The sequence below is a fragment of the Haliotis cracherodii genome, unplaced genomic scaffold (assembly GCF_022045235.1).
Source record: "Haliotis cracherodii isolate W230 unplaced genomic scaffold, xgHalCrac1.p SCAF_3, whole genome shotgun sequence".
NCBI classification, from domain to species: Eukaryota; Metazoa; Mollusca; class Gastropoda; order Lepetellida; family Haliotidae; genus Haliotis; species Haliotis cracherodii.
Window position 1 is genome coordinate 75,644,094 of NW_027266286.1, and position 16,819 is coordinate 75,660,912.

General features: G+C 39.4%; 1 protein-coding gene across 1 annotated transcript in view; it reads right to left on the reverse strand.

Moving 5' to 3' along the window:
- Window positions 1–16,819, reverse strand: part of LOC139475708 (uncharacterized) — a 54,916-nt gene extending 38,097 nt beyond the window's left edge. Inside the window, exons 1-4 of the mRNA XM_071258896.1 lie at window positions 16,802–16,819; window positions 16,552–16,585; window positions 13,950–13,987; window positions 12,644–12,728 (exon numbers count right to left, since the gene is read on the reverse strand). Of these exons, the coding sequence (XP_071114997.1) occupies window positions 12,644–12,728; window positions 13,950–13,987; window positions 16,552–16,585; window positions 16,802–16,819 (175 nt within the window). The remainder of the gene's footprint in view (window positions 1–12,643; window positions 12,729–13,949; window positions 13,988–16,551; window positions 16,586–16,801) is intronic.

Genomic DNA, 16,819 nt, shown 5'->3' on the forward strand with positions numbered 1-16,819 from the left:
AACATCGACACCCACTTCATCAGCTCCAACTCCCTCAACACCCTGCTAAGAGCCAACGGCAGGAACACAGCTAAACCCCAAGAGGCTAAAGGTGTAGTCTACACAGTTGCCTGCAACTGTGGATAATCTTACGTAGGTGAAACATCCCGCCCAATCAACACCAGAATCAAAGAGCATAAAACCTCCACCATCCAATCCGACAGCAAATCAGCCATCTCGGACCATATCATCAACTGTCCCAATCACATCATCAACTGGGACAATGTCCAAATCCTTGACAACAACCTCCATGATTTCACCAAAAGAAAACTAACAGAAGCAGTCCACATTCGCCGCCACAAGCCATCAATCAACAGAGATGAAGGCTATTTCATCCCATCCGCCTACTATGAACTCATCAACCAATAATCACCTGTTTATTGGCTTCATGCCCCTATTGGCTTCTAGCTATGTGTTTTCTGCCCATCGTGTTGTGATAGCATAATCCCTTTGTTGTCACACCTACCTATGTTATCCCACTCATGTATGCCCTTGTTGTTACTGTTAATCCTCTACTGTTAATCCTCCACTTGCTGTATATATATTCTGCACTATGTCCCTCATTCACAGTTGCAGTTTGTACCCCAAGCGAGCAACACCTCCCAAGCCAGCACAGAGCATTGCCTGATAGCCAGCCAAGGAGAACTCCAACATCGGTAATTATCACGTCATCCTTTCAGCCTTATTCACATACTCTTACAATCACTCTCACCGTTTGTTTGTTTGTTGTTTAACGCCGAACCAAGCAGTGTTCCAGCTACAGGACAGCGGTTTGTAAATAAACGAGTCTTGGCCAGACAATCAGTTGCAGTTTGTACTCCCAGCGAGCAACATTTCCCAAGCCAGCACAGAGCATTGCCTGATAGCCAGCCAAGGAAACTTCACCATCGGTAATTATCATCACGTTATCCTTTCATCCTTACTCACATACTCTTATCACCCTCACCAAATTAATCACAAACCCCTAAATCCTTAAAAAAACAACAACAACACTCAAACACACCCTTTAGTCTCAAACCAACACCTTACCCTCCCCCATCTCCTTAACACAGCACGCTCTCATTTCTATTCACTACCCACGCCCACCACTCAAACGCACCCTTTGACCCAACTCCTAAAAACCAAAAACACCTAATCCCCCCTTCTCTTAAACACAACGCACGCTTTTTCCTACTCTCCACCCACGCCCACCACTCACCTATCACTCCACTCCTTCGACTTAATATTTCCTAATCCCAGCTTTCCACTTGTCTCACCAACCCCAGCCTTCCAGCAAAAAAAATAAATCTCTAGGGTTCAGGCACCACACATCTCAACTCACCCAAACCAAACACCCCAAAACATGACAGACACACGCATCATCTCACACGCAAACACCCCAGATCCTGACTTACCCACACCCGCGGAAGCGCACAACACCTCCGGGAGGACAGTCGAATACATTGTTCCGGACGAGTATGGCTCAGACATGGAACATACCACCCCCACCAAACCAGCCAACTCGCCTCCACAATACACAAACCCCAAAAAACGTAAGCTCGACTCATCCACTCCACCACCTTCTCCCACACCCACCCCGGCTTCCTTCATCACCACCTTCGCACTATACTTCTTCGCCGCAGGCTCAGCATCAATCCTAACTAAACAACTCTCAGCAGACAGGATAGGTTTATGGTTTAAACGCGAAAAAATCCATTACAGCAACATCAAAAAAGCAAATAAAGGTTACCAAATAATATTCCCAAATCAAGATTCATTCAATGCAGCTAAAAAAATAGTACAAATTTTTCACGTAACCGTAACAAAACAAATTCCAAATTGGCAGCAATTCACCCGAGGGGTAATAAGAGTAAACCCTAGAGAATCAGCCGAAGACCTAGAACTCTACACCCAAGAAGCAAACACAAATCAATACCCTCAACCCCAAATAACAAGCACCCGCAGGATAACAACAAACAGAAACGGCAAAACGGTCCCTACATCAATCGTTATTGTAAACTTCAAAAAAACTGCTAAATTTCCTGAAGCCCCTAATCACATCTCTTTCGGTGCCCACACTAAACTAGAAGTTAAACCATACATCAAACAGGTCAAACAATGTTCTAACTGCCTTAGATATAACCACACGGCCACCCAATGTACATTCAAAAAAACTAAATGTAAAAAATGCGCCCAAACCGATTGCCCAGGTACATGCTCTCCCTGGTGCATCCATTGCAAATGCATAAAACATACATCACTCTCAAACCAGTGTCCGCACAGACATGCCCTAACACAACAGGCCAACAAACACATAAACATAGATTCGGCCAAAATCCAAACAAGAAAATATGCACCACCTACATCCAAACCTCTCCTCCCCACACCACACTCAAACACCACACACAAACTCTCGGATTCAATCTGGGGCAACCACATAGAAACCGCACCCACCACTTCCACACATCACGTCACACAGCCACCTACCAACTCCCCCATAACATCAACACCCGCATGCAAAGCAAACAGCAAAACCACAGACACACAACGACCCTCAGCCAGACACTCTACAGCCCACAAGGCAACAACACTTCCCCACAAGCAACCACAACAAAAAAACTCAAACACTGAGGAAACCACAGCTACACCCAACACGCAAGCACAAACTCAACACCCCACACCACAAACACCTCCACAAGCCTCCCCAATGAAAACTCAAACAATAAAAACCAACCTAACCGACGAAGACGAGTATTCTTCCACCGAGGAAATAAATGAAATCACTTTCTCAGCCCCTAAAACCAACAAAAACTTCAGGCGCAAAAATCCTCAATTAACCAGCACTAAAACTCTTAATAACCTCACACTACTCCTAGCCTACATGCATAAGCAAAACTCACCAAATGCTAGTATTAAAGCTTTTCACTCAGTAACACAAAAACTAAAACTCACAACTCTCTCCTTTGAGTTATTTCTCTCTCAACTTAGGGAAGCTACCAATTAATCAAAACCTAAAACTCAAAACAAACTAATAACCTCTCATCCCCCAAAATGGAAGGACTAAATATATTTCAGTGGAACGCCAACGGATTAGCCTCCCACGGCCAGGAATTAAAAGCCAAATTCAAACGAGACAAAGGTCCACACATAGTCTGTATACAGGAAACTAAATTCTCTACCAGATCTAAATTCACCCTACCAAACTATAACTCAATAAGAACTGACCGAGCCAAAACAAACCCAGGTAGAGCCGGAGGCGGCCTAATCATATACGTCAGGGAAGATTTAAGCTACAAAGAACTAAAAATAAACACACCGAACCTAGAAGCAAACGGTATCCAAATAACAAATAACAACCAAAAAATTAATATCATAAATATATACCACTGGGTAGAAAAACAGGTCAAACCTGAGGATTTAAACACCCTCCTCCAAATAGGCAATAAATCTACAATCTTCCTAGGAGACTTTAATGCCCACCACCCTACCTGGGGTATAGAAGATAAAATAGATAAACACGGAAAACTCATCTCAGAATGGATAGAACAAAATGACCTAATACTACTAAATAACAACCAACCTACTAGATACGACAAAATACACCACAAAATGTCGGCTATCGACTTAACCATATGCACCCCAGATTTAGCCCAAAGTATTCAATGGGAAGTACACGGGGTACCACTAGGTAGTGACCACTTCCCCATAAATATAACTATAGGAGACGTAAACATCCCATCACCAGCCCCAAACCAGGAACCTAAATTCCACTACAACAAAGCCGACTGGGACAAATTTCAGGACATTTGCAACCAGGCTAACCTAGCTGACCTAGAAAGTAACGACCCCGAAATCTACTGTAAAAACCTCACTGACTATATAATAAACGCAGCTAAAAACTCCATTCCTTTCAAAACAACCAGCATAGGCAAACCCTCGGTTCCTTGGTGGAACGAGGAGATAGAACAAACGAGGCGTAAACGCAAATCCGCATTCAATAAAGCCAAACGTGACTCCAAACACCTAAAGATAGCACATGAACTAAATCACAAAGTACAAAGCTTAGTTAAAACAGCTAAAACAAGAGACTGGAAAAAATTTTGCGAAGAAATTAACCATCATACAGACGCCAGAACAGTTTGGCGCAAAATCCACGCCATTAGGGGCATTAAACGTCATAAAAAAACTCCCAACGTAAACAATTCAACAAACCCCACTGAAAAAGCTAATAACCTAGCAAATCACTTCTCGGCCGTCAGTAGCAATAGCAACTTCAACCAAAAATTCCAGGAACAACTAAAAGCAGAAACCAAATTTACCAAAGAGCCAAAAGATAATAACCTAGAAATTAATCTCCATTTCACAATGGAAGAACTACTCCACGTCCTACAAAATAGGAAAAAGGGCACAGCCCCAGGCTTAGACCTTACTTCATACCAGATAATTAAACAACTACCACCCAAACTACTCCAAACTCTTCTGAAACTCTATAACCTCATATATCTAAACGGACAGGTCCCATCACCTTGGAAACAAGCCCTGGTCATACCAATCCCCAAACCCAATAAACCAGCTGACCAGGCTAATTCATACAGACCAATCTCCCTAACTTCTAACTTATGCAAAGTAATGGAATCAATGGCCAAAAACAGGTTACAACACTACTTAGAACAAAACAACATAATAAATCCAGACCAAAGCGGTTTCACTCCTGGACGCTCAACCTTAGATAACCTCGCCCGACTAGAGCAGGACATTAAAACAGGCCAACTTAACAAACAATATACTACAGGCATCTTTCTAGACTTCTCCAAAGCATTCGACATGGTTTGGCATAACGGACTAATACAAAAACTACAAAAAATAGGACTTAAAGGTCAAATAATTAACTACATCCAAAGTTTCCTAACAAACCGCAAAATCACCGTGGGCATAGACCAAACGCTATCGGACCAATGTCCCCTAGAAAATGGCACTCCCCAGGGCAGCATCCTAAGCCCAACACTCTTCAATATTATGATTAACGATTTATTCGAGGGACTATCCCCCAAAGTAAACACATCAAAATTCGCGGATGATGGAGCCCTCTGGATCCGCACTAAAAGCATTAAAATGGCCCAAAACTTACTACAAAAATCTCTAAATAAAATACAAAAATGGGCTGACAAATGGGGCTTCTCCCTAAACTCAGAAAAAACCACAGGAATAGTATTTAAACACAAAAATATGCAACCCGCCACCCTAAACCTCCAACTAAACAACAAACCAATCAAATTCCAAAAACAAACCAAATTCTTAGGATTAATCTTCGATGAACATCTCACCTGGGATGCTCACATTAAAAACCTTGTAACCAGATGCAGCAAAGACCTAAACACGTTAAGATGCCTAACCGGCTCCAACTGGGGGGCCTCTAAAAACACCCTCCTCTCACTCTATATATCACTAATTAGGTCCAAACTAGACTATGGCAGTGCCATTTACGACACCTTAAACAACTCTCTCATTAAAAAACTAGACTCAATCCAGTATCAGGCCCTAAAACTAATCACACGAACTCAACATGGCACCTCTTCCACCTCACTCCAGGCCTTAACAGGAGAAATGCCACTTAAACTACGTAGGGAACAACTTACCCTAAACTTCTGGGCCGCGTCCCAATCAAACCCACTAATCGAAAACTTAATAAAACAAAATATTAGCCCTAGAAACCAAGCCCTAGCCCGGAAACATCCACTACTTACTCCAATTTCCCAAAGAATAACCAATTACCTAAACGAACACAAAATAAATAATCTTAAACAAAATAATAAATCATCCAATATCTTCACTCCAAAACTTAAAATACCAAAAATAGACACAACACTAGCCGATACACTAAATAAACAGACCGATCCTAACATCGCTAAAACCACCACACTAGCATACATACATGAACATTGGCCAAATTGGTGTCACATATACACAGACGGATCCTCAGATCCGATCTCAAAACACACAGGTTTCGGAGTCCACATCGCACAACCAACCAAAGACACACAATCTTACCGACTCCCAAACAACCAATCCATATTCACGGCCGAACTAATGGGCATGGCCTCAGCACTACACAATCAGCAATCTAAAAAACACCAAAAAATCCTCATCCTAACCGACTCTCTCAGTGGACTACAAGCCCTCAAAAATAAAAACACTAAAAACCGCCCCAAACTAATAAATCAAATACTCAATAGCTCAAACAACTTAACTAAGGTAGGTAAACAAATAGAGTTCATTTGGATCCCCGCCCACGTAGGAATCTTTGGAAATGAAAAGGCAGATAAAGCAGCAAAATTATCCCTTAAACTCCCAGAAATAAGCTTAAACTTACCCAGCTCAAAATCAGAAATCAAAAGTGTCACTAAACAAAAAATTAACAAAAAATGGCAAAATATATACCAAAACTCAAATAGCCAAATCAGGAAAGTACTCAAAAAACCCTTAAATAAACCCAAAATACTACACCCATCCAAACAAATCGACAGAATAATTACCAAACTACAAACAGGCCACACCAAACTAAATAATCACCGTAAAATAGCTAAACTACACACAACAGGAAACTGCCCACATTGCAAACAACAAGAAACACCAGAACACGTACTCATTCACTGCACACACTACCAAACACACCGAACAACACTACAGACCACCCTAAATCTTAAAACCGGACTTACACTAGAATCAATCCTAAACCCACAAAATAAATTAGAAAAATTCAAAGCCTTAGGCATATACTTAATAAAAACAGGACTAAATAGTCGCATTTAAACCCCAAATAAAATATTAAAACCAAAACTACCTTATTTGATAACCACCCAACACACACAGCTCCCTTAGTTCGTCCCCCACCCACTCTTGGCATTCTTTCCAAATCTCAAAATTTCAAAATTACTATATAAGTAACCCCTAAAGCCCCCTCCTGGGTTGCACAAACTCACTTTTCCCCTTTTTGGAAACACATTAAATGGCCTGGCCGGGCCCGTGTGCGACATACGCTTGCAGTCGGAAAGCGCACGTTAAATCTCCAATATAAGTAAGTATAAGTAAGTAACCCTCATTCAATGCCCACACAGACACACACTCACCCAGCAGGCCAACAAACACATAAACATAGAAACGGCTAAAATCCAAACACGAAAATTTGCTACACCTGCATCTAAACCACTCCTCCCTACACCACACCCAAACACCATCCCACAAACAAACACCACACCCATAACCGACAGCTCTGTCTGGGACCCCTACCGAGAAACCGCACCCACCTCACACACACAAGCAGCCACTCAACCAACCACGAACCCTCCCACATCTCACATAGCCAAAACATCAACCCCCGCATGCAAAACAAACCTCAAAATGACCACCACAACACGACCCTCATCCAAGCACCCTACAGCCCATATGGCAACAACACTCTCCCACGAGCAAGCACAACAAAACACAAACACTAAGAAAACATCAGCTACACCCATCCCGCCAACACCTTCACAACCCTCCACATCACATGCCTCCCCCATGGAAACTCAACCAGCTAAACCTAATCCAACCCATGACGAAGATTTCTCCACTACTGAGGAAACAATAGACACTACTCCAACTAAAACAAACCAAACTTCCCAACCAGCCAACACCCCAAACCTAAATAACCTCACCTTACTCCTAGCATACATGCATAGTCAAAACTCACCAAAAGCTAGTATGGAATCCTTCCACAAAGTAGCTTTCAATCTAAAATTAACCGATCTTCCCTTCTTCCTCTTTAACCTCCATCTAAAAGAACTCACCGAATAAAATAAAAACTAAAAACTAAATCACCAATCACCCGAAACCAATAATGGAACGACTAAATATTTTTCAGTGGTACGCCAACGGACTCACCTCCCACGGCCATGAACTAAAAACTAAATTTAAACTAAATAAAGGCCCTCACATTGCTTGTATACAGGAAACCAAATTCTCAAAAAAATCGAAATTCACACTACCTAACTACAACTCAGTTAGAACTGACAGAGCTAAATCGAAAACAAGAAGAGCCGCAGGAGGACTAATCATATTTATCAGGGAAGATATAAATTACGAAGAAATAAAAATAGACACGCCAAACCTAGAAGCCAACGGCATTAAAATCACATTAAATAACCGAAACATAAACATCATAAATTTTTACCACTGGGCGGAACAAAAAGTCCAACCTGAGGATCTAAACAAACTACTCAAAATAAGCGATAAATCTACTATATTCCTAGGAGACTTTAACGCTCACCATCCTACATGGAGCATAGATGATAAAATAGATAATCATGGCAAATTAATCTCCGAATGGATAGAAACAAACGACCTAGTACTCCTTAATAGCAACCAACCCACGAGGTACGATAAGATAAACCAAAAAATGTCGGCTATCGACCTAACCATATGCACCGCAGATCTAGCCCAAAGCACTCAGTGGGAAGTGCACGACGTCCCGCTAGGTAGTGACCACTTCCCCATAAACATAACCATAGGAAATACAAACGTACCAATCCAAACAGAAAACCAAGAACCAAAATTCCATTACAATAAAGCTAACTGGGACCAATTCCAAGATATCTGCAACGAAGCTAACTTAAACGAAATAGAAAATAATGATCCAGAAACCTATTGTAAAAACCTAACAGAATATATTATAAACGCAACCAAAACCTCCATCCCCTTCAAAACATCTAAGACAGGCAAACCGATGGTACCATGGTGGAATGAGGAAATAGAACAGACTAGACGAAAACGTAAATCAGCCTTCAATAAAGCAAAACGCGACTACAAATATTTAAACATAGCCCACGAACTAAAACACCAGGTTCAAAAACTAGTCCAAATAGCCAAAAGTAGAGACTGGAAAAAATTCTGCGAAGGTATAAATAACCGTACAGATGCCAGAACGGTCAGGCGCAAAATCCACGCCATTAGAGGCTTAAAACGACATAAAAAAACCTAACATTAACAACTCAACCAACCCCGTCCAAAAAGCAAATAATCTTGCCAACCACTTTTCGGCCGTTAGCAGTAACAGCAACTTCAGCCAAAAATTCCAAGATAAACTTAAAACAGAAAACAAACCCACAAAAGAACCAAACAATAACAATCTAGAAATAAATCAACCCTACACAATGGAGGAGTTCCTCTACGTAATCCAAAACAGGAAAAAGGGCACAGCCCCAGGATTAGACCTAACCTCTTACCAAATGATTAAAAAACTCCCCCTAAAACTACTCCAGGCACTACTCAAACTATACAATCTCATCTACCTAAACGGACAGGTTCCTACTCCCTGGAAACAGGCCCTAGTCATACCAATCCCTAAACCTAATAAACCAGCTAATCAACTCATATAGACCAATATCCCTAACTTCAAACTTATGTAAAGTAATGGAATCAATGGCTAAAAATAGATTACAACATTAATTAACCCAAAATAACATCATAAACCCAGATCAAAGCGGTTTCACTCCTGGCTGCTCAACCCTAGATAACCTCGCCCGACTAGAACAAGATATTAAGACAGGACAACTAAATAAACAATATACCACGGGCATCTTCTTAGACAGTATCCTCAGCCCCACCCTCTTCAATATAATGATAAACGATCTATTCGAGGGTCTATCCCCTAAAGTAAACACATCAAAATTCGCGGATGATGGAGCCATCTGGATCCGCACTAAAAGCATGAAAATGGCCAAAAATCTACTCCAAAAATCTCTTAATAAAATACAACAATGGGCTGACAAATGGGGCTTCTCCCTTAACTCAGAAAAAACAACAGGAATAGTATTCAAACATAAAAACATGAAACCCGCCTCCCCAATCCTCCAGCTAAACAATCAAACAATCAAATTTCAAAAACAAACCAAATTCTTAGGACTTATTTTCGATGAACATCTCACCTGGGATGCTCACATCCAAAACCTAACAACTAAATGCAGTAAAGACCTAAACACCCTAAGATGCCTAACTGGCTCTAACTGGGGAGCCTCCAAAGATACTCTTCTCTCTCTCTACATATCCCTAATTAGATCAAAACTAGACTACGGCTGCGCCATATACAACACCCTAAACAACTCTCTATCTAAAAAACTTGACTCAATACAATATCAGGCTCTCAAACTCATTACACGCACCCAACATGGCACCTCCTACACCTCACTTCAGGCCCTAACAGGAGAAATGCCACGAAGTCTACGCAGGGAACAGCTAAGCTTAAAACATCAGCCCTAAAAACCAAGCTCTAGCTCGTAAACACCCCTTACTTACCCCAATATCCCAAAGAATAACAAACTACCTAAATGAACACCAAATTAAAAATCTTAAACAAAACTGCAAACAATCAAATATCTTCACCCCTAAACTTAAAATACCCAAAATAGACACAACACTAGCTAGCCAAATAAATAAACAAACCGACCCAAACATAGCTAAAACTACCACACTAGCATACATACACAAAAATTGGCCAAATTGGTGTCACATTTACACGGACGGATCCTCAGATCCGACCTCCAAACACACGGGTTTCGGAGTCCATACCACACAACCAACTAAAACCACACAACCCTTCCGACTCCCAAATAACCAATCAATATTCACTGCAGAACTAATGGACATGGCCTCAGCCCTCCACAATCAAGAATCCAAAAACCACCAAAAAATCCTAATACTTACCGACTCCCTAAGTGGACTACAAGCCCTCCAAAACAAAAATACCAAAAACCGACCTTAATTAATAAATCAAATATTTAAAAGCTCCAACGACCTAACGAAGGCAGGCAAACAAATAACCTTCTTGTGGATACCCGCCCACGTAGGAATATACGGTAATGAAAACGCCGATAAAGCAGCTAAACTATCCCTCAAAATCCCAGAAATAAGCTTAAACGTACCCATCTCAAAATCAGAAATTAAAAGTGTAAACAAACAAAAAATCACAAAAAATGGCATAACCTATATCTAAACTCAAATAGCCAAATCAAAAGAGTGCTCAGCAAACCACTAACCAAACCAAAAATTCTCCATCCATCAAAAAAAATCGACAGAGTAATCACTAAACTCCAAACAGGACACACCAACCTAAATAACCACCTAAAAAAATTTGAAAAACACACTACAGGTAACTGCCCACACTGCAAACAACCAGAAACCCCAGAACACGCACTCATCCACTGCACACACTACCTAACACATCGAACCGCATTACAAACCACCCTCAATCTAAACAAGGCTCTCACTCTAGAAGCAATACTAAACCCACAAAATAAACTAGAAAACTTCAAGGCCTTAGGCGTATTCTTAATCCAAACGGAACTAATAAAACGCATCTAAAACCATAATAACCTACCAAATCAAAATCACATAAACAAGCAATCATCCACCATACCCAGCTCCCTTAGTTCTCCTCCCCAACCCCATCGGCATCTATTCCAAATCTAAAAAATTCCCAAATTCTATATAAGCAACCCCTAAAGCCCCCTCTTGGGTTGCACAGACCACCCTCACCCCTTTCGGAAACACATTAAATGGCCTGGCCGGGCCCGTGTGCGAAATACGCATCAGTCGGAAAGCGCACGTTAAATCTCCAAAGTAAGTAAGTAAGTAACCCTCATTCAGTCTTGCTTGACAACGGTTTAAGGATCTATACCGAAACGTCGCTTTTTACAGTATTAAAGAAGTTGTTATCCATAAAAATTGTGTCTTTCAGGTTATTATGGTACAACGTAGGGATGAAGACCTGATGTATCAATAGTCTGTTCTAACAACGTAAGGATTAACACCTGATGCTTCAATAGCCTGTGATGTATCAATAGTCTGTTCTAACAACGTAAGGATGAAGACCTGATGCTCCAAGAGGCTGTTCTAGTACAACGTATGGACGAACACCTGATGCTTCAATAGTTCATTATAGTACAACGTAGGGATGAAGACCTGATGTATCAAGAGTATGTTCTAACAATGTAAGAATGAAGACCTGATGTTTCAAGAAGCTGTTCTAGTATAACGTAAGGATGGAGTCCTGGTGTACCTGTTATTTGAATACTCAACATGATGGTTTGTATATTAGTGATGCTCTGAAGCTGTATAGTGCCTCTGTGCTTGTCCTGCCACAACACTAAGTGAGGGAACAGTTGTAGGGTACAGTTGCACAGTGCTACCGACGGCCCCCTTCAAATGACGAGTCAAACATAGTCCGCACCTAATGTCATTAAACAGGTTAAAGGTGTATTGTTATCAAATATGTGATCTCTTCAGGGATGAGTATTACATGCTTTCAATAAAGCAGGAATGTACAGTTCTCACCAAGTGATGGAATACTAACACTCTTGCAGATATGTATACTCATCGTATACATCAAGTACACTGTGACACACATACAGAATACACATAGTATTCGTCTAGAACAAACCTCTACTTACACGTGAAGGTGTCCTGTGTCAGTTGCACGTGCTATAAGTAATGACGTCCACTGACACTATCACTAAAATAATCTAATGTTATTGAAAATGAATGAAAACTAATTGTAGTATTAAACACGAGTACAAATACAACTTTCCCTTACCTACACATTCAGGACGCACTCCACAACGACGAAGACTGCAACTGAACACTAACCGACATTCTCCAGTTGTACAGTTCACATTTAACTGCAAACAAAAACGGTCGTCAAACAGTATATACAGTACTGGTAGTTTAATTTACTTGTTTCTTTGTTTGTTTGTTGTATAACGCCGCACTCAGCAATATGCAAGCTAAATGACGGCGGTCTGTAAATAATCGAGTCCGGAGCAGACATTCCAGTGATTGATATCATGAGCATCGATCTACGCAATTGGGGCACGGTGACGTGCATCAACCAAGTCAGCGAGCCTGACCACCCGATCCCGTTAGTCGCCTCTTACGACAAGCATAGTCTCCTCTTTGGACAAGCATAGTCGCGTTTTGTGACAAGTATGGGCTTCTGATCATGAAGACCTGTTTTACCCCGGATCTTCACCGGTCGGTTAGATAAGAAGCTACGTTGATGTTATCCTTGTATGAAAACGATTCAACCAGGCTAGGTCTTGTTCGTAGTGTATTCCCACTCGTCCGTTCCTTCAACACGATGACATGTTAACACACCCACAATAATTAAAACCACATTGCTATTGTCATTAATTAGTTTTACCCTGTTACAGTCTCATGTAAACCACACGCAGGATTGTATGCGTTTCATTCAAATAAGTGAATGTTTACTATTTTTCAGGAGCCAATTGGAATTATAGAAATGATTAATGTCTTGATCATTGGGGATTCTGTCCCCTGGTGTCAGTAACATGCCAGTGTTAGTTGCTGACGCAACCGTGGTGAGGGACGTGCGACAGGGCGTTTTATTCTGTCCAGCTCCAATAAAAAACAAGAGCCCTTTGTTAACCACCTGTTTCCAGTGAGTGATAAGGGGATGAAGGGGCTAAGAACAGAAGTGAATCTTTAGCTGAGTTTAAAGGAAGATACTCCTTGAATACATCGGAGATGGGTATTTGTCCAGCCAAGTCTCGATACCCCCAGGTGCTGGGGCCGGATACACATGTGTCAGGCTTTAACTGAAATCCTTTTCAGTACGAGTACGAGTGAACGAGTACGGTTATAGTAAACTCACCCAAAATGGATTTCACCGTGAGGAAACGAACGCAGGTCTTCGATGAAAGAGGGAAGCTTTAACCACTGAGATACCACACGATGTGTGCAAGCGATCTTAAACACAGAGCCTTTAAACCCAAACTCACCAACACAATCTCAGGTTTACATGATTCCATTGTGTTACATCTACCGCCCTGAATCAGTGATTAGACATTTGTCAACCGAGATCCAACGTGTGAAACACTCACCCCCGGTTCACAAGGATAAGGCTCCCTTCTCAGCCCATCTGAAGTAGGAACATATGAGATATGGTCATGATATGGGTCATAAAAATACTAATAATATAGTAAACTGTATTGAATGCTGTAATATTAAAGATACTTAAAGTAAACTGCATTGAATGCTGTAATATTAAAGATACGTATAGTAAACTGTATTGATTGATGTAATATGATGTTTATCGTAAACTGTATTGCATGATGTAATATATAAGATGTTTATCGTAAACTGTATTGCACGATGTAATATATAAGATACGTGCAGTAAACTGTATTGCATGCTGTAATATATAAGATACGTGCAGTAAACTGTATTGCATGATGTAATTTATATAAGATACGTGCAGTAAACTGTATTGCATGCTGTAATTTATATAAGATACGTGTAGTAAACTGTATTGCATGCCGTAATATATAAGATACGTGAAGTAAACTGTATTGCATGATCTAATATATACGATACTTGTCGAAAAGTGTATTGCTTGATGTAATATTAAAGATACTTATAGTAAACTGTATTGCATGCTGTAATATATAAGATACGTGAAGTATACTGTATTGCATGATCTAATATATAAGATACTTGTCGAAAAGTGTATTGCTTGATGTAATATCAAAGATACTTATAGAAAACTGTATTGCATGCTGTAATATATAAGTTACGTGCAGTAAACTGTATTGCATGCTGTACTATATAAGATACGTGCAGTAAACTGTATTAAATGCAGTAATATTAAAGATACGTATAGTAAACTGTATTGCATGCTGTAATATATAAGATACGTGCAGTAAACTGTATTGCATGATGTAATATATAAGATACGTGTAGTAAACTGTATTGCATGCTGTAATATATAAGATACGTGTAGTAAACTGTATTGCATGATGTAATATATAAGATACGTGTAGTAAACTGTATTGCATGCTGTACTATATAAGATGTTTATCGTAAACTGTATTGCATGCTGTAATATATAAGATACGTGCAGTAAACTGTATTGCATGCTGTAATATATAAGATACGTGTAGTAAACTGTATTGCATGATGTAATATATAAGATGTTTATCGTAAACTGTATTGCATGCTGTTATATATAAGATACGTATAGTAAACTGTATTGCATGATGTAATATATAAGATACGTGCAGTAAACTGTATTGCATGCTGTAATATATAAGATACTTGCAGTAAACTGTATTGCATGATGTAATATATAAGATACGTGAAGGAAACTGTATTGCATGCTGTAATATATAAGATACGTGCAGTAAACTGTAGTGCATGCTGTAATATATAAGATGTTTATCGCAAACTGTATTGCATGCTGTAACATATAAGATAAGTGCAGTAAACTGTATTGCATGCTGTAATATATAAGATACGTGCAGTAAACTGTATTGCATGATGTAATATATAAGATACGTGCAGTAAACTGTATTGCATGCTGTAATTTATATAAGATACGTGTAGTAAACTGTATTGCATGCTGTGATATATAAGATGTTTTTCGTAAACTGTATTGCATGATGTAATATATAAGATACGTGCAGTAAACTGTATTGCATGCTGTAATATATAAGATACGTGAAGTAAACTGTATTGCATGATCTAATATATACGATACTTGTCGAAAAGTGTATTGCTTGATGTAATATTAAAGATACTTATAGTAAACTGTATTGCATGCTGTAATATATAAGATACGTGAAGTATACTGTATTGCATGATCTAATATATAAGATACTTGTCGAAAAGTGTATTGTTTGATGTAATATCAAAGATACTTATAGAAAACTGTATTGCATGCTGTAATATATAAGTTACGTGCAGTAAACTGTATTGCATGCTGTACTATATAAGATACGTGCAGTAAACTGTATTGAATGCAGTAATATTAAAGATACGTATAGTAAACTGTATTGCATGCTGTAATATATAAGATACGTGCAGTAAACTGTATTGCATGCTGTACTATATAAGATACGTGTAGTAAACTGTATTGAATGCAGTAATATTAAAGATACTTATAGTAAACTGTATTGAATGCTGTAATATATAAATTGTTTATCTTAGACTGTAATGAATACTGTACTGTATAGAATACATCTAGTAAACTGTTGTGAATGCTGTAATATTAAGGGTACTTATAGTAAACTGTATTGAATGCTGATAATATTAAAGATACTTATAGTAAACTGTATTGAATGATGTAATAATAGCGACTCGTTCACTACGAGGTAATATATAAGATTCTTATAGTAAACAGTATTGAATGCTATTATATTAAAGACACTTATAATAAACTGTATTGAATGCTGATATATATATACATATATATAGATAAGATTTATTGTAAACTGAGATGAATACTGTAATGTTAGAGACTCGTTTTACGAGATAATATATACGATACTTAAAGTAAACTGTATTGAATGTTGTAATATATAAGATACTTCAAGAAAACTGTTATAGAATGTTGTAATATGTAAGTAGATAAATAGTTATTTCTCCAATTGAACTCCCGAACTGTAAGGAACAATCACATGCATTCCCCAACAGCGCATTACTTACAGTTGACAGAGAACCCGGCAGCCATACACAGGACCTTTTGAAATATAGCAGAAACAAATGAAATATACACTCGGCCACTGAAAGACACGCATCCGTCCAAATAAACTATGCTATACGTTGAGTCGGACCATTGTGAGTGGCATTGCAATACATGTGTGATTTACGTATTGAAACTGTTTGGGAAATGGGGTTACATCGGCTACATCGAAGTAAAAAAGTTCACATTAGGTTACAATTACGTTGTACATACCCAGAGAAAACGCTCCAT